The sequence below is a fragment of the Sarcophilus harrisii genome, chromosome 3 (assembly GCF_902635505.1).
Source record: "Sarcophilus harrisii chromosome 3, mSarHar1.11, whole genome shotgun sequence".
Taxonomy (NCBI): Eukaryota; Metazoa; Chordata; class Mammalia; order Dasyuromorphia; family Dasyuridae; genus Sarcophilus; species Sarcophilus harrisii.
The window spans coordinates 151,879,980-151,905,541 of NC_045428.1; the positions used below are offsets into that span (position 1 = coordinate 151,879,980).

Sequence of the window (25,562 nt, forward strand, 5' to 3'; positions counted from 1 at the left end):
ATTCTTATAGCTTTTTTATTTTATTTGTGGTGATATGTCGTTTTGTTTGAAGTACAAAAACATCTGGCTTCACACAGAGATATACATATTGCATATATCTACTTCTATGTAATATATCTGTACACACAATATATAGCCTTGGGGGTCCCTAGATCACATATTGAAACCATTATAATGAAATTTCACAATGCCATGCAATTCAAATTTCCTCTTCTTTCTATAAAGAAAGCTTGTTTAGTTATTATTATCTCAAAGAAGTTAAATGACAAGATCACATAGCTAGCACATAGTGGAGTCAATATTAAAAATACAAGACTCCAAGTTCAGCGTTCTTTTCATTCTGGCATTTTCTTTTTTTTCACTGAGATGTGGAACATCTCAGTGGCACAGTGTATAAGTAATTCCTTGCCATTACATCAAAACTTCTCAATAACAAATAGTGTTTCCTGATAAATACAAAAAATGTCTTCCCAAAATACACCAAGGGGGTCTCAGTCACCCATGCTTTTCAGTTACATTTCGACATGGGGAGCACCTGGCTTATTTAACAGCAAACACTTTTAATGGTAATACCTGAGACACACAAAGTTCCCCATCTATAAAATTATATTAACCCAGGCACATAGTATCCTATTAAAAAATGTTAAGAGATTAATAATGACCAAGGCAACTGAAGAAGTTTCAGTGAGGCTTAACTGAAATGTGAAAGTTCATGAACCTGTCTCCAGCAGACCATAACTTTCAATTACAAATAAAAACAAAACAAAATATTTTAAGTAAATACTGTGTGGCATTAGAGGGCAAAACTTGGGCTAATGGATAGTAACAGGAAATCAAAAAAGGAATATTAAAGGGATGGAAGAGCTATAAAAAAACCCCAAATCACCAAAATGTATATACCCTTTAACCTATTATTATACTGAACAAATCATGACAAAGGAACATAATGGAATAAATATTATTGTGCTATAAGAAGTGACAAAAAGGTTGATTAAGAGAAATCTGGGGAAAACTGTATGAACTGATACAAAATGGAGTGAGAAAAACAAGGAGAATAATTTAAACAACATCAACATTATAAAGAAACAACTTTGAAAGACTAGAACTATAATCAACACAATGATCAAGAATGATTCCAGGGGATCCCTAATGCATTCTGTTACCCACCCTGTGACAGAGTAAGAACTCAAAGTGAAAAATCAGATATATTTATTTTTGAACATGGCCAATAAAGAAATTTGTTTTACTCAATGATACATATTTATTACAAGATCTTATTCAAAATTTTTTTCCATTTATTTTCTTTAACCAATATAAGGAGTAGGAGGTTTGAGAGGAAGAAAAAAATGAATATTAAATGAAAAAATTAAATCTGATTTAAAAATATTTCTTTCAATTCTAAGATTACATTGTTTAATTATCTTTTAATATTTGACACTATATGGATCACTAGTGACTTGAAAGAATGAGTGTATCTCCTGAAATGACAAATTCATTTTGAGAAAAACCCTGAATTTATTCTTTGAAAATATTATCTAGGAAAAAAAACTTTCATTTTATAGATATAATATATAATTCACTCCATGTAACACAAGACTTTAACATAATGATGATTTTATTCTTTTATTACAAAACCTGTAAAAATGTATTTTAAACAAAATTCTGGGAATAACACTGCATAATAAAAAAATTGTCTTTTCATAATTTGAAATATTGCACTGCAACGTATTTTTTGTTCACTTAAGTGTTATAATAAAAATAATCGTTTTTTTTTCTTTAAGGAACTGTCTGAGCACCAACATTCCAAGAAAAGACATTTCTTTACTTCAGAGTTCATCTTTGGCCTGAAATTACAAAGAACAAAGTTATTACTATCTATATAATATTTTATTGCTATTACTATATTTTAAAAAATTATTTCTTAGTATATAAAATAGAAAGAAGAGAGAGAGCTCTCACTATAGATTTTCTAGACCCAAAGTAAATAATGTTGTAGGCTATATATTTTATATAGGAGATGTTGGTTGAAAATGAATACCAAGAATACTCACTAAGGAGAAGAGAATATAGCAAAGAGAAAGGAAGAGAAAGAAAAGGGATTAAGAGTAAGCTTTTAGTGCTGTCTTTGATTATAATCTTGTCAAATACTTCAATATGTGATTTTAGGCAAATAAAACTCTACAGGATTCCCTTTTCCTACATGAAAAAAAGAGGGTGTCATACCTGATAATTTCTAAGATTTTCTGTATTTACTTCAAATCAAAAAAAGCAGATTATGGGAGAAAGGCAGCTCTAGTATCCTGTCCTTATTTTGCCTAAGTGATAGGATGCACAGAGGGTATAATTATAGCCTGATTATGTAGAATAGCTAATGTCTTTCTTCTTTTCCTTCACTGCAGTAAGCTATCTTCTTTCCTACCAATTATCTCCTGGCTCTTTGCCTAGTTATCCACTAGGGTAAACTAGGAAAGGGTGGGGTGGGTGGTAGGATAGTTTATTCAGTAAGGGTTACCAATTTTAAGTAATGGATTTCAATAAGCTTACATCATAAAGTCAAACCCTCCTCCCCCAATACTAAATCCATTATGCTAGAGTAGAGAGATGATTGACTAGCCAACATGAATGTGGGTACCATAATTTTTTTATATTATTATTACACTAGGGGAGCTAATGGGAAACTAATATTATCCACATAAAAAATGGAAGACTCATTCATAAGCCACAGTGGCTTTTTCAAACATAGGTTCTAATTCTATTATTATTCCTAACATCTTGTCCAACCCTTTCCCCTCCAGAGAGATAGCCTCCCCTAAGAATGAGGCCATCTATCATGAACATCTTCATTGCCTTTCATCTACCTCTCATTTTTCATTTATTCTCTTTTTCTTTTCTCTGGTGTCTGAGATTAAAATATGCCTCTTTGCTACCAACATTACCCTTCCACTTGTGCCTTTCAGTATTTTGCTTTATCAATCATCATTCTATCTTGCTTTAAATACCTCTAATCTCTCTCTCTTTTTTAGTTTCCTTTTTACTTTTTTTTTTTTTTTTTTTTTTTTTTTTTTGGCAATCTCAGCTCATGAATCCTTTAAAACATACAAATATTTTCTTTGACCACACCATGTTCTCAAGTTATCTTATTTCTCTTCAGCAGGATCTCTATAATTAACTAGTTAAACATGAACTTGAACAGACTTCTCTCCACAACATCCCTGACAAATAATTAGCCAGTAGCTTGATAATGTAGTGGATAGAATCTTAGGCCTAAGTAAGAGTCCCATACCAGACATATTAATTGTGTGACTCCAGATAAGTAAATCATTAATCTCTCCAAGTTTCAATTTCCTCAACTATCAAATGGGGAAAATAAAGACATCTACCTCATCGGGTTATCTAGAGAATCTAAGAGAATTACATATGTAAAGTATTATGCCATTCTTAAAGCTGGTTGTTATTATGGTTATAGCTATTGTAGTCATTAAACTTCTTTAAAATCTCGAGTGATAAGAAACGCATAATTTCCCCCAAAAAGCCAATTATGCTTTTAGACAGATCTATTGAAAAGACTTTTTTTTTTAATTGAAAAGACTTTTCTCTCTGATCTGAGAGATGCTCTTTTGGGAACAAGAAACCAAAGCTAAATTTCTTCTACATGACTTTTATGCCATACTAACATTACAGGGTTACTAAGACAGATAGTAGGGAAATGCTATAAGCATGATATAGTTGAATTTCTATTTGGTATTTGACAAGGCATCTCATTTGGCCATTTCCTAGATGATCATTTACTTAGGGCAAATTCTAAACGAGGTCTTAATAGTAATTAAAATGTAATGATTAACACACTGATACCAAACTAGAGATTTGAGTGAGGTGTTCCAAGGATTCATACATGAAATCCCACACCAGGATAGTAACTGGAATAAAGAGGATGGGAAAGGTAAGAGAAAATATTGTGGAGATATAAATGAAAAGGACTGGCACATTGGATTTGGGAATGAAGAGTTAAGAATATCAGTAATGTTTCAAACATAGAAGACTAAATGAATGGTAGTATCAGTAATAGTAAAAGAGTAAAGTTAGAAGCAACAGTTTAGTAAAAGATAATAATAGCCAGACCTACCTTTTTTCTATGGCAGTTACAGGGAAAGAGATCCTCTTCAGACTGAGATTCCACCTTCTCCATGCCATCTCGAACTTTGGGTTCAGTCACTTGTAAACTAGCATATTCCTAGTTAAAGAAGAAATCTTAATTTCCATTCTGAGATAAAGGACTTCCAATACCTCATAAAGAACTGAAAATTCTAGAGCTTTATTTTTATACAATAAACGTGTGCCAAATTGGATCAAATATATCCTAACAAGACCTACGTCACAAATTTCTGATATGGCAAGATACCTCACCCTCCTTAGCCAGTGTGAGAACTGCCAAATGTTCTGATGACACAAACCGGACTAGTTTCCAATTCCTTGTCTCTCTGTATAGCTAACACCTGATTTGCATTATTCTTTGTTTACCTCTCTGTATGTTTTATACACCCCCACCCTCCCCCCACTACAGAATAGATTCCATGAGGGCAAAGATAGTACTTTATCTAAATTTTGTATCTTTCTCAGCAGCTAGCACAGTGCTTTGTACATAGTTGGGAATTAATTTGACTTGTGTAATAGACAAGTGTTTATCTCCCCTGTTTGAGTTTAAGTTCTTTGAGGGCAAGCACACCAGTTCATGTGTATTTGAATCCTACATAGTAAATAGAAAGATGTCTTGTATAGAGTAAACAATGAATAAATAGCTTACATATCTATGAATGGATGTTTTGCTCTGACATCAAAGCTAGGTTAGAGACAGAAGAAATAGAAGCACCAGTTTTTCACAAGCCATTACAATTGGAACAATGCAAATACAGTGGCTCCTTGACCCCACAGGTGTGATGTGCTATTTTCCAAATTAAAAAAAAAGGGTGTTGGGAAGCACATTGTTATAGACCTTTGCTATATCAAGATTTATGCTATGCCAGGGCACATTAGAGCGAAGCTACATTGAATTTTCCTTTTTTTTTTTAATAAAAAAGTTTTTTATTTTCAAAATACGTGCAAAGTTTTCAACATTCACCCTTGAAAAAACTTATGTTGCAATTTTTTCACTTTCCCTTCCCCCACTCCCTGCCCTAGATAACAAATAATGAAATATTATATTGAATTATTCAATCCTAAAACATTATTTCAATATTTCAATCCTAAAAATTATGAACACACACTTCCTAGCTGTGTGACCCTGGGCAAGTCACTTACCCTCAATTGCCTCAGCAAATAAAAAAAAAATTGAACACAGAGATCCATTAAATACAAATTATTATTTCTTTGTTTTACAGAAGGCTTTTCATACTGTCAGTTTTTATTTTCAATTATGTTTGGATTAGTAAGGCTAAGAGAGCATCTGTGGCAACAATTTCCTAGGTTCCTTCCTGATTTTTTTAAAGAAGCCAGCCACAGTTCAAAACATAATTTGTAATGTTAAAAAAAAAAGAAACCTTACTATAACAAATATTTCATAAGGAACACATGAATCTATGCATATATGGTACTGCATGATTATAGACCAATTTGCTGACAAATTGACCACCACCTATCCATGAGGGTTGCTACATATTATCAACTGATAGTGACCTTTTCTATTATTTGTCCTTTGGTTTTTGATTATTTACATTGTGTCTATGATTTTTTTTATTATTCACAATTGCAAAAAGCTATATTTACACAATTATGTATGTGTATGTGTGTGTGTTTACAAATTATATAGCAAAGCATCATCTACATCATGGAGGCATTTATATCCACAAGTTATACTTACATCATCTTAGCAAATACTGACCTGGAAAAGCTTGAAATAATAGCAAAATATGTTATCACCCATGAGGTTGTTTCTTGCAAATTCTTGCCCTGCTTTGGCTATTGCCTTTGCCTGGGGAAGAAAATGACACTTTTCAGTATTATGTAACTTTATAATGGGGTTTCTTTTTTAAAGGAATAAAATCCTCCAATTTCTGAATGTGATATGGCAGTAGAATATTGAAGTCAGAAAAACAGAATATGGCATGAATGGGGATTCTTATCTGGTAAGGGAGACTTTTAATGGAGGCCAAGTAAAAGCATATTATAGCAAGGTGATTTGGGAATTCAAATTCCAGAAGAAAGAAAAGTACAAAAAAAAAAAATTGAAAGAAATAAATAAGTCTCCTCTTTATTGATTTCAATCCTAAAAAAAATCCTAAAAAATGTATAACAGCCCAAGGATGTATAAAATAAATGAGGAGACAATAGCCTCACGACATGAATAAGAACCCAATTTCAATTTTATACCTTTCAATGAGCAATTATTTTAGAGGCTGTTTTCTAAAACCCCTCATTTCAATGAAAAGTATAATTATCCCTCTAAGAAAAGAGGAGTGCCTATTGATCCCTTAATTTTCTTATTGCTGCTGGCAGAGATTCATTTGCTATATTAAGTAGCATAGCTGCTACTGATTTATGACAGTCACTGATAGATAGAAGAACATACAATTTAAGCCAAGTTTTTCAGCTTCAACAGGAATTAAACTGAGCATCTTGTGAAAACTCTGTGGCTGAAAGAGGAAGAAAATTAAAGTGTCTTCCATGGGGGGAAATTGTTGTTTTTTTCCATAGAGTAAGTCTATACAATATGATCTTAGTCTTGCCAGATTCAGGGCATTTAAATAAACATTTTGTAGACATTGCCTTTGGACTTCTCTATCGGGCTCCTCTGCCAGGACATTTCCTTCTCTCCATCTTTCCCTGCTCTTTCTTTTTAGCTTTCTTTTGTGTGTTGTCTTCCCTCATTAAGTTGTAAGCTCCCTGAGGTCATGGGCTGTCTTTCTTTTTCATGTATTCTCAGCACTGTGCCTGGCACATATTAGACTCTTAAAAATGTTAAGTGACTGACATCTTAACGACATTTCAAATCACCACTTTCTCACCTACCACACTGTTCTGCATACAGTCAATGCTTAGTACATATCACTAAATTGTGTTGATGAAAGTTTTGCCTTACCTCTTCATCATGATCTTTAGCCCATTGAAGTTTTTCCAAGATATCACTCAGGTTGCTTTTCACGGGTATGTAATGTTTCCAGGGCTGCAGTTCTTTGTAAAAGTGTTCATAATAAATAGAGTCTTGTTTTAGTACAACACTGTTGCCAACTAGTAGATAAGGCAGCCGGTATGCTGCAACAGTACCATCGATATTAATCTGATATTTGTGCTGTAAAACAATATACACCAGTCAGAATTGCAATTAGGTTTCCTTCTCATCCCCTGTGATAGTTTGGGAAGCTGATTTTCTCCCCAGCTTTCAACATTTAGTTAATGTTATTGTGTTAAGGCTCAATTGTTCCATGCAAACTGAATGGGAACTAAAATGTTCAATTTAGAAGCTGTCCTGGAGATCAAAAATCAGCAACAAAGCTAATTTTGAAAGAATTTTTTTTTTTAACTGAAGATTTTATTCTGAACGTGACAGCATAAGGAACACTGTTTATTTGTGAAAGTGTAATGGCTGTGGTCCTTTATTTACTTCACTTGTATTCCTAATGATATCACGTTCTGTACCATGTTAACTCTCTCTTTTAAACACCAGATGGCTACACAAATGTCTTCTGGGAATAACAAGCCTTGGGACAAAAGAGCTTGAAAACTGGAACATTTGTAGAACTGTTATTCTTGATAGCTTCTAATATGTAGAAAATGCTTTGGCTTAAAAAAAAAGAAAAATGTAAATGTAAAAGTAGCAAAGACCTTTGACAACATCAGAAGGAAAGTAAGCACACTAATATACTACTGTGGAACTGTGAGTTGATTTGATCATTTTGGATCAAAGAGGCTATACAGTTTAGTGGCCTTTTTTTTTTCTATATTAAAAAAAGCCACTAAATGTATAGCCTTTGATCCAGAAATACTAATTATAGGGATATATTCCTGAGATCAGCAATAGAGAGAAAACATCTATTTGTACAAGCATGTATTCAACAACATTTTTTGTTATTAAAAAGTTTGGAAAACAGAAGCTCATCAACCGGAAAATGAACATAATAAAAAAATGTTGCAGCCATAGGAATTGACAAAACATGAATTTAGAAAACGGGAAATTTGTAAGAAAATACAAAGGTATTTATAGCACTTAGCATAGGACCTTAATCTAAAATACCTCACAAATGTTTTGTGTAGCTGCCCAAGGTAGGAGATATACAACAAGCATTTAATGATTAATACATGTAGAACTAAAAAAACAAACAACAAAATTAAACCTATTTTTAATTATGAAAATGAACTGAAGTGAAGTGAAATGAGTAAAACAAAAGAACATTTTACTTAATAGAAACAAAAATAATGTCAAGGAAAGGAGTTCTACTGCGTTTGGTTGACCAGTAGGTAGTGATAGATATTTAAAAAAAGAAATGCCAGCAAAACATTTTTTAAAAAATGCACAAAAGAAAATACAAAAAGTGCAGAAAGGGATACAAAAAATTTGTATTACCTTGTTAAATTTAATACATATCAAAACAAACTGTTTTAATTTAGTTTCTTATACAAGAACTCTATTCTTTGTATAGAAAAACATTGTGTTTATTGATGATTGATAATTTCAAACACTAAAAGAAATCTGATAAGACCCAAGACCCGCTGGGGTAGAAAATTCAGTATGCATGCAAGATTTACCTTGGCTCACCTGCTTCCTCACATCTATCACAACCATAGAATTTTCAAAGATTACTCAGAGACTGGAAAAGGGTTTGATGGGCAAGGACTATTCCCCAGAGAGTAAGAGCAATTCACATAAAAAGCCCCCTAAGATCTTAGGAAAACGAGGAAAAGTAGCATTTGGCCAGAAGCTACCCATTGGATGGCTTAGGAATAGTCATGTGAATACAAAATAATTCTTATCTTGAACCAGTGGTAAACAATATCTATAACTTTGGGGGAAAAAAGGATGGGTTAAATGCTTTATGGGAAAAATGCTTTAATTAAACAAAATATAGCATTTAAATAAGGGCAAACACTTGGTAGTATACCAGTTAGTTACAAAATTAAAACCCTGAAGAAAAATTATAAAAACCACTGATATCTTACCTTAAAGAAGTCAAAAAATGAAATGTGTTTCACAATGGGGCCATATAAGCTTTCATCATGTTTAAAAAAGAAAAAGTTGGTAAAAGCAGCATCTATGAGTTCTGGGTGTTTTCTACTAAGTTTTACAAGCTCAAGTCTTTCTTTACGGCTGTCTCGCCCTCTCCAGAGTGCTGTAGTATTTTTGCTCTCCCATGGAGGTCCTGTGTTAGCTTGCACAGACATCATATCCAAACTCACCCTATAGAAGATATAAAAACCAAAAGATTTTCCCCGCTAAAACTGTCACATCATGGATTCAAACGTTCTACATATTAGAAATCATATCATTACATAATCCTAAATAATTATAGAATTGATGCCTCATAGGTCATACTTTTATTTGTATAAAAGCCAGCAGAGAACCCAAACTCTCGCTGTGAGTTCATAAGTGACTTCTTACCGGCCCATAGTTTCTAAAACAGAGTCAGTCAAGTCATAAGTTGGCATCACAATATCTTTGGAATCAGTAGATCCACACCAGGAAAATATTGGATGGAGATTTGCATTGGATTTCCTTTTCTCCAAAGGCCAGTCTCCTAAATTAACAAAAAACTCAACATCTGGCATTTTCACCTAAAAAAAACAAAAAAATATTTCTGATGATTGGCCTGCCATTAGAATAGTTAGGTGTGTCTTCTTTCTTAGAATAATATTTATTGGTCAAATCAAAAATGAAAATCCAATTAAATGATGGATTGCCAGGCTAGGATGTGTGAGCCTAAGCAGGTTTAATAATAGCAAGGATGAATATGCAGATAAGCAAATATAATCTGCGAAAGCACTTTGAAAAGTGTCGCACAGTATATCTTTTGTTAGGTAGAATTATTCTTATTATTAAACTTTCTTCAGCCCATATATCATAGTCTTGGGGGCAGAAAGGCCCATCATTTCACTGAGTTTCCATTACTACTTTTAATTGATGAATGTTTCTCTAAAATTGAGATACACTTTTTTCTGCAAAAAAAACAAAAACAAATGAGAGTAGTAACTACAAAGTAAATTGTAAAATCATTTGTAGAGGGAAAAAGAGAGAGAAGGATAGAGAAAGAAGCAAGAAAAAAAGAAAAGACAAAGCAGAAGGAAAGAAGGGGAAGGAGGAAGAAAAGGAATAAGTAGAGAGGGAAAGAGAGACTATGATGAGAAGTACTGAACCCATAAGTCTCCCTTTGAAAACAAGTTAAAATTATGTTTCATTATATTCTATATTATACAACAAGGAAATCAAACAGGACAGGTGTCTTTAACTCAAATACTTGTTAATAATCAGTAATGAATAATACTGATTCATTAATTAATTGAATAAGCATTTATTAAATCTCTATTATGTTGTAGGCACAGTGTAGGTACTAGAAATAAGGAGACAAAACAAAATGGCTCTTGTCCTCAAAGAACTTATATGGGGGGGGAGGAGAGTGGATCATGATTCAACATAAAAATGATATATTCAAAGGAGATACAAGATAATTTGGGGGGGGGGAACACTAGCTGCTTAGGTGTTGTGCCACAGTTCCCTTTTATTGTCCTGACTCAGTTTACCTAATAGTCCTGCCTCAGTTTTCCTGAATTGTTCTGTCTTAGTTCCTAATTGTTCTGTTCAATCTTGCAACACCAGCCCTTCTTCCTTATCATATGATCCAGATAAGGAGAAAGACCTTCTATCTTACACATCATCAAAGTGTCTGGTGCCTCTCCCCATTCTGTAATCCTAATTTATCAGAATGTTCCCTGCCTCCCCCCACCCTGTCAGAACTGGATAGTCCTGTTCCCGCTCTCAGTGCCCTGACTCTGCCCTTGGGAATACCCCTGTAACTGAGCCACTAGTATGTGTATGTCATTGAGAACTCACAATAGTTGCTGGATGCTTTGGACATCAGCCCTGGGGGCACCATGCCCCCAGCACAATCTCTACCTTTCAAATAAAATATTAAAAACTCTCTTATCTCTATCTTGTCTCAGTTTCTCAGACATAAGAGAATCAGCAGTGGTTTCTTGTGAGAAGTGGCTTTTTAGTTGAAAGAAGTTAATGATTCATAAAAAGGTGTTTGAAGTGAAGAGCCAGTTCATTTTGGCCCTGGGGGATATTCTGCTCAAAGAGAAAGGCGATAGAAATGCATATAAAGAACAGCATGTAGGCCACTTTAGTTGGAACACAGAATACTGTAAGGAGAAAAAATGTATAATAAGCTTGGAAAGATTAGGCAGCAACTAGAATATGAATAGTTTAAAATGTCACAGGAAATGTTTTTATCCTGGTGTAAGAAATACTCAAAGTTAGGTTTCTACAAGCTGTTGCAAGTTTCAAGGAAATGTAGAATAAGCATTACTGACCAATCAGCTTTCAGAAGAAACTACCTTACCACAAAGTCCTGATAAAGGGGTCTAGGCTAGAAACTGGATTAAACTGGGTAGGGTCAAGGACCAGGAGCAGGCTTTTCTACATTGCGTTTGTTTAATAGGGTCTTTGTATATTATCTGACACACCACAAGGGTGGAGATAGTTGTCATTTTTGAATATTGTATGTATGATCAGGGAGGGGGAATATGTCTGGGAGCAACATGTAAGGGGTGGATGAGCAAGAGTGTAAACTAGAAATGATGAGGGGACACTTGAAACTCTCCCTCTCTCTCAGATTTTGGGGGGAAAGCTTGGGAAACTCCCTCAGAGAAGCTCTCCCCTGAGAGACCCGCCCCAGGGAATCAAGATAAAGTGGTTTCATTCTGTTATCTGGGTGGGATTAGTTGAGTCCAGCATCACTCCTACTTAGCCTGAGTTGGAGACTGAGGTTTCTATCCAACTCTATTGAGTTGGAGATTAGTCCAGGGACACTAGTTCAAATAAAAAATTTCTATTCAATTTCCAAAATCTCTGTCAGATTCTAACTAAAACTGCACCCCTCAGCTTCTAGCCAAAATTTCAATTATAAAAAGAGGCATCTTGGGGCTCATTCCTTACAGAGGGCCAAAAGCAGAGGACTTAATCATGCCCAACCTCTCTCTCCCCTTGGCATAGCTGAAACCCTCTGCCCACTGAAAAGACATTCTCTTTTCCACATCACTCTCTCTTTATCTCTCTCACCTATTTCCCTAACAGGACCTTATTTACCTCTCTATCAGGATTTCTCTTCTAGAAACTTTCTCTGCTAGAGGATTTCTCTACTAGATCTTTCCTTCTCTGTCGGGACTTACCACTAAGGAAGTCAGCTTGCAAAAGCTGACTTCTCAGTTCTAATAATAAACTTCTTTTGCTAGTTTAACTTTTCAGGTTCATAAATTCATTTATGAAGGACCTGCACCGAACAGAAGGGGGTTCCCACAATTCCCTGCCCTGCTCCGAACTTCATCATTTTTGGCTTCTCTGACTGGCAATTGAGGGGAGCCCAACCTCATCAGAAGGGCTCAGACCAATCAGAACTCTGAACGGAGGAATGAGACTAACTTTAGAGTATAAAAGCTTGTTCTCTCTATATCAGTATGTGAACTCATATGGAGTTTTTACACCTGCTTCTGCAGGAGCGTATTAAAAGTTTAAACTGTTTCACTCATTTTGAGGTTATACATTCATTGCATCCTTTTTGGGGTTCAGAATTTTATTTATAACACTGGATAAATTTGGTGTCACTGGAACTTTCTGAACTGGAGAGTAACATGGTGATTGTGAACTTGAGTGATTAGACAAAGTTTTCTTTTTTCTTTTCTTTTTGTTAAATAATGTTTTAATCTTTATTCAAACATATCAGTTCCTTCTGTGGGTATGGATAGGATTTTTAATCAAGTCCCTTAGAGTAATCATGGATCATTGTACTGCTAAGAATAGCAAAGTCACTTACAGGCGATCATCCCAGAACATGTAAGCTTTTCATACTAACATAACCAAATGCTTTATTCTAAATTCTGTTTAATCTATTATGTTGTGTTCTGATTTGGACTTTAAAATGGCACTTAAACAAGGCTATAAATAGAACATCACTGATGTTTAGTGGAAATTATAAATACTGCATAGGAAGAAGCTTCAATTTGAGATAAAATATACTCACTTTTCTGGTCAAGGAAAGGAGTATGGCATCCATGAAAATCCTAAAACCTACATGTTCACCATGAGTCTTGATATAAATCTGAAAGAAAATTAGAAATCAATATCAATCAAAAAGTATTAACTTTGGTAAGAATAAGCAATATGATCATTATTATGATTTTTGATAAAATTGTAACTAGTGATATATATGTATATATATGTGTGTATGCATATATATACACATATATGTATGTAACATATAATGATGACGAAAAGAAAAGTTGAAAACAATTAAAAATATTACTTTGGCCATTGTTGTACCATAAAAAGTCAGTCACTAAGGTGGAGTCATTTCAGAATGACCTTGCTTGACTTTGGGGAGGATAGTCCTGCAGAAGAGGGCATTGTACATGAGTTCTAATGATATTTCCTTATTGCTAATTTCATCTTCTTATAATTATTAGTGGCAGGTAATACTCATGCTCAGTTATCCCACATCTTCATTAAAACCCTGGACCAATCAAAATACACAAAGAAGAACTGAGATAGCACTAATCTTACCTCCTCACAATTGTGTGAGCCAATCAAAATACCTTTGCCCTTATGTGGAAGATGTTTACTCCTATCTATAAAAGCTGGTTGCCCCTTAAATCTTGATAGCCCCAGTACTGATTCACTAAGCATTCTGCCTTGGTGTTAATAAATTCCTTTAAAAGCTTTTCTTACTAACTTTAGTCTTTTTCAATCAGAGTGAAAAACTGAACAAAAAATTTTCCTTTTAACAGTACCTTGTTGTCTTTCAAGGTGTAGTGGCATAAACTCTGTCTTTGTCCAAACCTCTGTGGGATTTCCACAGCAATCTTATCTGGATCCACTGTGGGGAAAGGTGCAAGGTCTCTCTGGATCTGAGGAATGGTTTGGGGGCAGTTCATCTCCTCTAGCCAAGTAGCACTGTCTTCAATAGGACAGTTACAATTCTCATGGTAGACAGGCCCTAATTACATACATATCAGATATTAAAATGTAGCAGCAATAATGTCAGTATTTTCACATTCACAGTAGATTATGATCATTACATATAAAGTAAAAACTTTTGGGCAGATTAGAAAGGAATGAGAGATATTAAGATATTATCTCATTATGCTAGAATATTTTTAGTCCCATTTCTTCTAGTATGATAGAAACCAAATTTATCTAGAAGTCAGGCTATATACTAAATTCTGTTACAATTATAAATTGCATATTGTTATACAATTACAAATTGTATAAACATTGTTATAATTGTACTTTTTTTTGAGTTCATATTGTGATCTCTATTAAGTTAACTATGAAGATAATCACCACCTACCACCCCTACTCGAGGACAAGTACTTTAAATATTAAAAGTAAAAATGCTTATATTTATAGTCAATTTAATAGAGCAGATGGATTTCTGGCCTTAGTCATTCAGGTAGTACTTGGTAAAATCAGGATGCTTTGTTAATATTAAAATAAAGTATCTAAATAAAAGGCTATTTCTATTTGGGATTGAATTCTTATGTTATCCATGGTGAAATTAATTTTAATGGGCAGTTATTTCTAAAACATAAGATTATGTAAGGTTGTTCTTGTGGTTTTTTTTGAAATCCTGAACTGAATTTGATTCATAGAGTGACTGGAGAAATTAGAGATCTAAATTTATATAGTTGGCATACAGGGAGTAGAAAAATGAATCAATAGAAAGGCAGTATAACATAGTGAAAAGCATGGAAAACAAAGTCAGAAAACTTTGAAATTATCTTAACTATATGACACATGAAAGGACTTTGTAAATTTTAAAATGCTTTAAAAAAGCTAAAGAATTACTGCTAAATATTAACAATTTTCTTGCTGAAAATTTAAAGCCTTGAACTATCTATATTTCTCCATTTCTTTGATCTCTTTTAAATTTATTTTTAATTAACAAACATAAATTTTCTCTCTTCCCATTAAAAAGACAAGAGGAAAAAACCTTGCCCTTACTTCTTTTTTATGTGATCATCCAGCTTTTAATATTTACTTAATAAATTGTACCACCACCTCCATTTAACTACAATCTTATTTTGATGTGTCATTAGAGCTTGAAAGTTACTCTATGTCCTAAAAGGCTACAAAAGGGTATCACAAACTTTGTTAGTTTCTACTGAGTTAGAAAAGCTTTGAGTACAAGCACAAGGACAGATTCCATTTCTATTGCCCAAGGAATTGCACAGATAAACTTGGAGCACAGGGACATGTAATTTTCTCTAGCTCATCCCAAGGTAACTACTTTTTTGGCCACAAGACTCAAGGCGATCATCTATTCCAGGTGTGGAAGGGCTGCCAATTGCATCAGCAAGAATATCCACATTAATGAAATTAGAGATCTTTAAATTATTGAGGTAAATACTCTCTCCAACTTTCTGGCTACAAACTTAGAGTCCTAGACTGTTACGTTTGACTGTTTTCCATTTTGAACTTGAATTTCCCTCTGGGAAATACACCATTCTTTTCTTATTTTGTGTGTTAAAATAGATGTTGTATCTGTCTCAAGAACTGCCAATTGCCAACTCTGAGAACACAGTTTTGTAATTGTTCACTTTGTAGGTAGCCTTGACACTTTTCTGATAAGTTTAAAATGATATTTTATTTCCCCAATATTGTTCAGCCTCTACTAAGTGATCTGGGTAAAATAAGTTGTAACTAGATTGTAATGTTCTGGGAGACAAGGAATCTTTTTTGTTTTTATTCTCTTTAGTATCTTGCGTAATGCTCTGAATATCATTTAATAATGAATGAAATAGTAGGTAGAAGAAAAAAGTTACCACATTTATACTTTCCATGAATACCTTTTATTTAAAAATGACCAAATGTCTTAAAAGCTATCAAACTGTTTTGAAGTCTATAAAAGTGCCAAATTATTGCAAGAATATTTGGTTTTCCTCATTTACCTGTCAAGACCAGGCTAACTAGGTTTAGGGAAAGTTACCCACTCATCAAGTAGGGATTTTTTGGGAGGGTCACAAGATTCCATGAAGACATTCTGATAATAGGTGAAGGGCTTGTGATTTGAAAACTTAATAGTATCCACCCAAGAAATAAGAGTGGATTGTCTAAGATAAACAACAACAACAACTGCTTATATATCTAGTTTTTTTTTCTAATAAATTGTATTTTTTCCTATGAATATTTATTCCTCTCCTTCATATGGTTAGCTTCAATTTTCTCCTTACTGTCTTTATCTCAATCTGGTTATGTATTCCAAAGTCATACACAGGCTTGATATCACTATTGACTAGCATGGGAATTTTCAACTACTCTGCCTCTAACTTGGGCCCATTTGATAATCTTGTAGAGTTCCCTATCACAAGGCCCACCAAATAAATGCCTGACTTAATGCAGATACCCAATTACCTATGGTCCAGGACTCTGAAGCTCAAGCAATTCACCAGTCTCAACTTTTCCAGTAGCAGAGATTACAGAAAGCCATTGCCACACAACTTCTCCTTATTCCTTTACTCCCTAACAGCCTTCAAAATGTGATGTTTATGAATTGATATAAAAATTTTTTTTTATTAAAGAATGAGGAATTATTATTTGCTTCTGGATTTTCAAGAAATATTTTATGCAAAAAGTGTCACAATTAACCATTTCTTAAGTTACCTTTCAAAATATATGGAGATTTGGCCACATGTTGACCCTGTACTTTAACTTCTATCTTCAGATTTTTATAGCTTGCATACATTCTGTATCTCACAATGAAGGATCCATCCTTCCGGTCCAAAACCTGTACTCCAACTCGTGTGAATTGTTCATCTGGTGCTGAAATCTTAACTTGGAATACTTTTTCACCTGGAGAGGAAGTGAACCTATAAGAGGAATTAGGAAAAGTTATAGGACATAAAAAATTATTTTAATAAAGTTCTCCAAATTGTGCTCACATGAAATTTGTAACCTGATATGATCTATGTAAATAGCCCTTATTACTCCCCTTTGTCTTTTATTTTATGTCTGCTTTTTGATTTTCTGCTATACATTTCTGGTATAGAAGTGGCAAAGATATACCACAAATGCAGAAAAATGAAGAAAAGGCAATTATTGAGGTATCAGTGATAATATTTTCAGTAGAAAATTGTCCAAGAATATTGTTAGACATGTCTATGTGAACAGGATTAATTTTGTGCAAAAAGCATTTTAGTAAAATTGATACATTATTATATCCTATGATCTGTAACTTCCATGCATGTACTATGCCCATCCCACTAACTATTTCAAATGAATGGAGATGAACATCTTAAAAGAAAGTGAGCTCTGTACATACACATCAAGGCAACAATTTTCCTGAATGTTTGAGCCCTAAAGTCATCTGATGACCAAAGTAATCATCTTTTAATTTTAAAAACAGAAAGAATTATTTGTTTCTATCTTAAAACAAACTTTTCCACATCTGTATTGACTGTCCAATTCCAAAGATTCTGCTTCTACAGAACAGTAAGTAGAGCATCCATTAGTGGGGTAAGGCAGGAATCAGAAGTATTTGTTTAAAATAGTACATAAAGGCATTAACTAAAAACACTTTTGAAGAATTGAATCTCTCACAATGTTAATATTTCTTTTTTAACAAACAACTCAGGGATTTTATACTTTACTACTTCTATGTAAAAAATAATGTTGCAGTTTTCCTTTGAACATTGTTGCAAAATTTAACTTTTTTTGAATGGAAGGGAACAATTTAAGGAAGAAAAGGGGAGACCACTAGATGGAGCTGAAATGTTGCCTGTAGGCTAGGATAAAAGTTGGGTTGAAATTGATTTCAGATGTTTAAAGCCCTCAAGGATCACATGGTGAAAAAGTATTAAGCACTCAAGCACTGTGGGTAAGCACTGGGGACAAATCTAATCTCTATCTTCAAGAAGCTCACATTCTTACTGCTGAAAAAGTTAGAGATATGAACAAAAGAGACTCTCAAGCAAATGAGATATTGGAGGTCTGGGGCAGCACAGATGGGTTTCTAACTTTTTGATTGATTGTTATTATCTATCCCATTTAAGAAAAAATATCAATGAAAGGCTGGGTGATCAAACCTTCTTGGTCAATAAAAGACAGAAGATGGGAGAAATGGCAGTTATAAGATTAATACCACTTTCAGTAGGAGAATTCAGCAAATTTCTTTTTAAAAAGGTTAAATTTTTAACCATGCTCAAAATTAGTATAATGAGAAGCTGTTTTACTTACTTCTGACCTGTGGAATCCACAGCCTGAATATAGAAATACCGGGCAGGCAGAACCACATTGGCTTTGAGGCCAGGACCCCATATCAAACACTTTTCTGGATTTACTCGTTGCTCTTCACCAGTCTCAGCAAATGCTGGAGTTGTTCCCAAAAAGAGGTAGCAAAGCAGCAAAATGCTAAACATTTACAAAATTTACTGGTGAAACAACACACTGACAATGAAGTTTCCAATTGCAGCCAGCACCAGCAGGGAACGTGTCGCTTTGTCTGTAAAAATCCGTTCATTCACAAGTTATAGCTGCAAACACATCTGCAAATTGCAACAGCAAGCACATTTGAAATTGGTTTTCCTTAACAATAACAATCCAAAGCGTGAATACCTCTACTTTCCTCCAGCAGAGTTTCCGGTAGGAGATGGAAATTCTCTTTAAAGTATGCTAACTCTAGAGAGCATTCAACCAAGCACCACACTATTCGTTTTGCAATGGATAAAATGAACTTTTCTTTCACACTCTTGCAGCTAGAGCATCACCTCTGGGGAGTCGGCCTCCAAGACCAGCCAAAGATGAAAACAAAAGTGATTGGTTCTTTCCTCAGAGACTTGCTAAATAATCTCTTTTCCAAATGGTTGTACTTGTTAAATAGCTTTGGCTTCAGGGGCATTCTGGGATTTGTAGTTCATGTAAATGAAATAGCGGAAATCAGAATAAATTTCATTTATTCAACACATTACCTATTTTCATTAAGATGAAAAATTATCATTCATGGTAATTAATACACAGTATATAAAACATTGTAGTCTGGAGTCACAAGGAACCTTGTTAGCTTCCCCAAAATTCAATTCTCTCAGAAATTTATACCTTACTGGATATCTTTATATTCACAGATCAGAATTTAAAGGTGAACAAAGCATCATTTTGAAATTTAATGACTCTTAACTGAAGTCTTGAACTCTTCGGGTATGAATATCTTTCCCTTCCCTCACTATTCTCAAAAGGGTGGGGGGGTTGAGTATGGAGAGGGGAGGGTTTTCTGGAGATAGGAAAAGAAACTTCAGTTCCCAGGGTCCTGTAGGACAGGATTCGAGTGAGACGTTGAGAGAGGGAAGGAAGGAAAGGTTGCATTCTGGAAGTTGTAGTATTTCTAGACTGACTTGGGCTATTGTAGTGACCAGAGATCTCCATTAGACATGTTTGGGACTAAGGGAAAGGGCAGAGATCAGAGTTGGCCTTAAATATGTATATTGCAGGTCCCCTCCCTCTGGATACAGACTAGAGATCATGGTTAAGGTACGTTTTTATATACTTAACTTCATGTTATAAGATATCACAATAAACAAGAATCCTTAAGTTGTACCAGACTACTACTTACTTTAGAAGGGTAAAATCTGTAAGAGTTTATTGAAAAAAAAAGTTTAGCCTTTTTAATATAATAATTAACTTTATTTCTTAAACAGTAGCCTAGAAGGTAGGCTTGTAATTTGAGCTCAGGGGATAAGAGAAGAAATGCTAGAGAAAACTAGATAATAGTTACATTCATCAGACTTTATGGAGGTTTTTCTTTAGCTGCTTTCTTTAGGCTATTCTTTCTAGCTAAATACAAAAAAAATATAAGCCACATAGAATCTAGTTTGAGTTTTGAGGTTAGCATACTTTAAAGAGATTAATGATTCTTCCATATAAAGGAGACAATGACATTGAGTATTATTGTGTTCCCACTTGGGTATCAGTCTCTTCATTAAATCAGGCTTTGTTATATATTTCCTTACGTCCCTTTAAATACCACATATAGCACTGTATTTGGCATTCCAAACATTTATTAAGCACCAACTATGTGCCACTACCATACAAGTTTTTCTAAGCAGCCTCCCTAAGTACCTTCTTCACTATTTAATATGGGAATGCAAAATTAGTATTAAAAAAAATAAAGCTGCATCATGGTCTAGTGAAAAATCACAATGAACTTAGAATCATAAATTCCTAGGTCCAAGCCCCCACTTTACATATTGGGCAAATCACTTGTTATCTATGCATCTCTATTTCCTCTTCTTTTACTGTTGCTAGTTAGAAAGCATGGAATGATTGTTAGAGGTGATTAGAATCAGGAAAGATCAAGTCCTATCTTTGACACATACTAGATATGAGACCATATATTCATCATTTAACCTCTCAATATTCTCAGGCAACTTGTGAAATACATACAGGCTGGTTTTGAAAGAGGGAGTTTACATACTGGGTATTCCTGAGAGCATGATGAAGTGGAAAGAGTGATGTATTTAAAATCAAAGGATGTGAATAAAATCCTGGATGTGCCACTTAGTACTTGTTTTGACCACAGGTAAGTCACTTTACCTTTTTTGAGCCTCTATTAAACTAGATGACAATGAATGTCATTAATCTTTAAATCTTTGATCTCATTTAAATGAAACTATATGTCACATCTAAGAAAATATAATATTAGTACTTATATTGCCTGTTCCATTGAGAATATCAGAGTTGGAAAGGACCTTAAAGGCCATTTTGTCCAACACAAACTGAACAAGAATCCCTACTATGACATTCCAAGAAAATTGTTATCTGAAGGATAACGATTAGATGCACAAGGCACAATAGTCAATGATTATAATAATTTGCTGTTTGATAAATCAAAGATTCCAGCTTCTGGATAAGTACTCATCATTTGGTGAAAAACTAGAAAATAGCACGGCAGAAACTAAGCATTGACCAACATCAGACACCATATACCAAGATAAGATCAAAATGGATACATGATTTAGGCAAAGAAGGGGATGCCATGAGCAAATTAGGAGAGCAAGGAATAGTTTATCTGTCAGATGAATGAAGAAGGGAAGATTTTTATAATGAAACAGAATATAGAGAATGTTATGAAATGCAAGATGAATAATTTTAATTATATTAAAGGATATGAACAGGCAATTTTCAGATGAAGTTAAAGCTATCTATGGTCATATGAAAAAAATACTTTAAATCACTACTGATTAGAGAAATACAAGGTAAAACAACTCTGAGATAAAACCTCACACCAGAAAAGAAAATGATAAATGTTAGCAAGGGTATGGGAAAATTGGAACATTAATGTATTGTTGGTGGAGTTGTGAACTGATCCAACCATTCTGGAGAGCATTTTGTATCTATGTCCAAAGGGCTATAAAATTGTGCATACCCTGTGATATAGCAATATCACTACTTGGTCTGTGTCCCAAAGAGATCATAAAAAGGGGGAAAGGATCCACATGTACAAAAATGTTTATAACAGCTCTCTTTATGAACTACCATGGAAATTGAGAGAATGGCCATCCTTTGGGGAATAGCTGAACAAATTGTGGTATAAGAATATAACGTAACACTACTGTTTCATAAGAAATGATCAGCAAACTCAGATGAACTGATGCTGAATGAAATAAGAAGAATCAGAACAATGTACACAATTACAGCAATATTGTGCAGATAATCAACTTTTATTTTTTTTATTAAAGCTTTTTATTTTCAAAACATATGCATGGATAATTTTTCAACATTAATTCTTACAAAACATTGTGTTCTAAGTCCCCCCTCCCTTCTCTCCACTCCCTCTCTTAGATGGCAAGTAATCCAATATATGTTAAACATGGTAAAAATATGTGTTAGATCTAATATATGCATACATATTTATACAATTATCTTGCTGCACAAGGAAAATCAAATAAAAAGGGGGAAAATGAGAAAAAAAATAAAAGCAAGCAACAACAAAAAGAGTAAAAATGCTATGTTTGATCTACACTTAGTTCCTACAGTCCTCTTTGTAGGTGTAGATGGCTCTCTTCACAAGATCATTGAAATTGGCCTGAATCATCTCATTGTTGCAAAGAGTTACATCCATCAGAATTGGTCATTGTATAATCTTCTTGTCATGTACAATGATCTCCTGATTCTGCTCATTTCACTTAGCATCAATGCTGTTCACACAAGTCTCTCTAGACCTCTCTGAAATCATACTACTGATAGTTTTTTATAGAACAATAATTTTCATAACATTTATATATTATAGCTTTTAGCCATTCTCCAACTGATGGGCATCCACTCAGTTTCCAGTTTGGATGATCAACTTTGATAGACTTATCCCTTCTCAGCAATACAATGATCTAAGATAATTCCAAAGGATTCATGTTGGGAAATGCTATTCATTTTCTGAATCTCAATGCAAATCAAACTATATTATTTTCCCCTTTTATTGTTGTTGTTTTCCCCATTCTGATTCTTTTTTTTTTTTACAACATAATCAATATGAAAATATGTTTAATATGATTGTACATGTATAACCTATGACAGATTGCTTGCTGTCTTGAAGAAAGGGGAAGAGAGAGAGAGAGAAATGGAAATCAGAATCTTATAAAAGTAAATGTTGAAAAACTATCTTAAAAATAAAATATGAAAAAAAATTAAAAGAATGAAAAGAAGAAACAAGAAAAGTGTTATCTGGTCTCCACTCTCCTGGGACAAACCTGTTTTAAATCTAAACCTCCACAATTCTTGCAGCAAACTAAATTCAATTTAAACTTCCCATCTTTAGAGTAAACCTAATCCAAATGTATTGTTCATATCAGTGATCTGTGGACTATATTATTCATGGAGTTTTCCTGGCAAAGCTACTGAAGTGCTTTGCTATTTATTTCCTTCTCCAATGGATTAAGGCAAACAAAGTGATGTAATTTAAGAACACCAGATCATGTGTTTGTGTTTAGCACCAGATGATGAGATTGGGGTTCAGGCACTCAATAGTGGGGTTCAGTCATGTGAAGAATTCACAAAGGCCAGTCTCTTTGGCAAAAGGTAGGATTTTTTAGGAGAGGAGGTTGTAGATAAAATGAAGAGATGCATTAGACACTAGAAATGGTAAATATGAAATAGAATTGGGAGAGCATATAACAATTAACAATGGGAAAGACAAGTTCCCTAATGAAACTCACATTAATCAGGAGAAATCCGATCACGAAGTTGGAGTAAGCCCTTGACTGTCACTAAATCCATAGAAGAGTTTAAGCACTTTAAAACAGTTAACTACAAGGAGAAAGACATGAGTCTTGGTGGGGAGGGATGAATGGAATGGAGGAAGGCTGAGGGGAAAAACACCTCTGCCAGAGATGGCAGAGTGCCTGGCAGGCTATAACCCACAAGTAGTTTAACAAAGATGCTGTGAGTGTTCACAAAGAAATGGGGTACCAGAAGGTTATTTTGTAGGAGAAAAATGACTTCAGTGGTTGACTTTTATAGTTTGATCTTCTGATTGGATACAGTAACAATGGGGTCTTGATAATTTTTGTTAATGTAAGGAGTGCATAGAATTCCACCAGGGCCTACTGAACAATAAAGGCCTCCCTTGAGGATAACAAAAGGTCCATTTAAGGACTAGATAATTCTCTCTCTGCTTCTCCCTGCTTGCCTCAGGCTTGGTCTCCAGATGCCATACAGTCTTTCAAGCTCTCTCCTGTTAATGGCTTTCCCAATAAAGCAACTTTATTCCCTACATTATGAGCAGATCAATTTATGAAGCAATGCAAGTCAACTGCCTACTGTATCAGCCCTGAGCTGAAGAAGGGAGTCTGGTCCCAATTTGTTAGGCCATTGTTAGGCCTGCATTGCTTAATAAATCGTTATGCTTTGAAGATTAAACCTTTACTTTCCTCAGTTATTTCTTCTTTCATTCACCATAAAAAAAGATCTTAAAAAAAAAAAAAAGCCATGAGATCCTGTCTTATAAAATGAGCCTTTCTGTCATTAATATTATAACATGAACTTCAAAACAGGAAAAAGGGACATGATTTAAAATTTTTTACAGTTTGACCATGTCAAACTTCATGTCAATCCTAACTTCTTAGCGCAGGGCTTCTCACATAGTAAAGGTCTAATAAACGCTTGCTGAATGGCTGACAGGTGCTTCTAGTAGCACCGCCTTCGATCCCTTTAAAGATCTCGGTTGCCCCATTCTGGGCCTGCTTACAGCTACTGGAATAAGAAGAAACTGAGGAAAGCACTATTTGTGCTACCTAGTTCTATTAACCCCTTTGGGGCCTTTCCTTATTACAGCCTGCTCTCGCCTCCTACACTTCATTTGTCCAGGTCTCTTTTCAGGCTCATTCCCAGAAACCGGCTGCTACTTTTGTCTCTCGCCTCCTCCCTGGCTGCCACTAGGCTTAGACATGATTGGAGAGTAGGGTAACGGGCCCCTTCGAAGCAAGGCCTGAATTCATTTTTGCTTTAGTGAATAAATGAATACGACGCGTACAATCTTTCCTGCGGCAGCTACTGTGACCTATCCCCCAGGACACAGGAGCTGGCAGAAAAAAGAAATGCGAATCCCCGGTAAAAGACCGCGCATCGTCTTCCCTCCCGCTCTCCAGCCACCCTTTTGGGATCGGAGCCCAGAGCTTCCGGTGCTGGGGACCGGGCGGTCTCTCCCTGCATCCTCTGACAGGCTGTGCCTTTCTCCACCCCCTCTCTTACCTAGCCAACCCTGGGGAGGTAGAAACCACATCTCCGGAGGGGAGGGAGACGGGCTAGCCGGGGCTCGAAGAGCGAGGCTGCTCTGGCTCTGCCGCTGCCCCGGTGAGTGAGTGAGTGAATGAAGTGAGTGATTTGCGTGCGTGCTTGCGGCCGGTCCCGGGGGTACCTCTCTCGCAGCTCGCTTCTTCCCCTCACCGAGGCCCTGCTGTGCAAACCCTTAGCCGCCGCCGGACCAGCAGGCAACACTGTCCTGTCGTTCCCCGCTTCTCCCGACCTGTCGCGGTGCCACTTCGACCCGGAGACAAGGTCTGAGAATGATGACCCTAAGTCTCCTACCCTCCTGCCCCACTTCCCTCCCCCGCTGCCGGCCTCCGAGCTGAGCCCGGGGAGCAAGGGACCAAGGGGTCCCTGAGTTGCAGGAAAAGAGAGGGAAAGCAGTGTCCGGTCCCCAGGCCACCTCCGCCTCCCCACAGCGCCCCAGGCAAGCAGGATGCTTCTGCCTTGTGTACCCCTTAGCAGGATCCTAGCGTTGGAAGTAACCTTAGAGGTCAGCCGGACAGTCCAGGCTTCCTCTTGGAGATACTGAGCTCGGATTTTCAGTTAGGAGGGAGGAGGGGAAAGAAAGAATATGGCT

General features: G+C 35.2%; 2 protein-coding genes across 5 annotated transcripts in view; one reads left to right on the plus strand and one right to left on the minus strand.

The window, feature by feature from the left end:
• Positions 1 to 1,607: 1,607 nt before the first annotated feature.
• POGLUT2 (protein O-glucosyltransferase 2) lies at positions 1,608 to 19,045 on the minus strand. The gene is made up of 10 exons (XM_003765750.2): positions 18,431 to 19,045; positions 16,859 to 17,064; positions 13,987 to 14,192; positions 13,221 to 13,298; positions 9,587 to 9,759; positions 9,148 to 9,385; positions 7,073 to 7,282; positions 5,876 to 5,965; positions 4,124 to 4,231; positions 1,608 to 1,844 (listed from the first exon to the last, which is right to left on the minus strand). The coding sequence occupies exons 1-10, from the start codon at positions 18,610 to 18,612 to the stop codon at positions 1,827 to 1,829; spliced, it is 1,509 nt and encodes a 502-aa protein (XP_003765798.1). The 5' UTR covers positions 18,613 to 19,045; the 3' UTR covers positions 1,608 to 1,826.
• Positions 19,046 to 19,565: 520 nt separating this feature from the next.
• Positions 19,566 to 25,562, plus strand: part of BIVM (basic, immunoglobulin-like variable motif containing) — a 43,857-nt gene continuing 37,860 nt past the window's right edge. Inside the window, exons 1-2 of one of the 4 annotated variants that reach the window (XM_031958696.1) lie at positions 19,566 to 19,717; positions 20,610 to 20,765. The gene's annotated coding sequence lies outside the window, so the exon portion shown is untranslated. The other 3 variants (XM_031958692.1, XM_031958693.1, XM_031958695.1) reach the window with 3 other exon arrangements.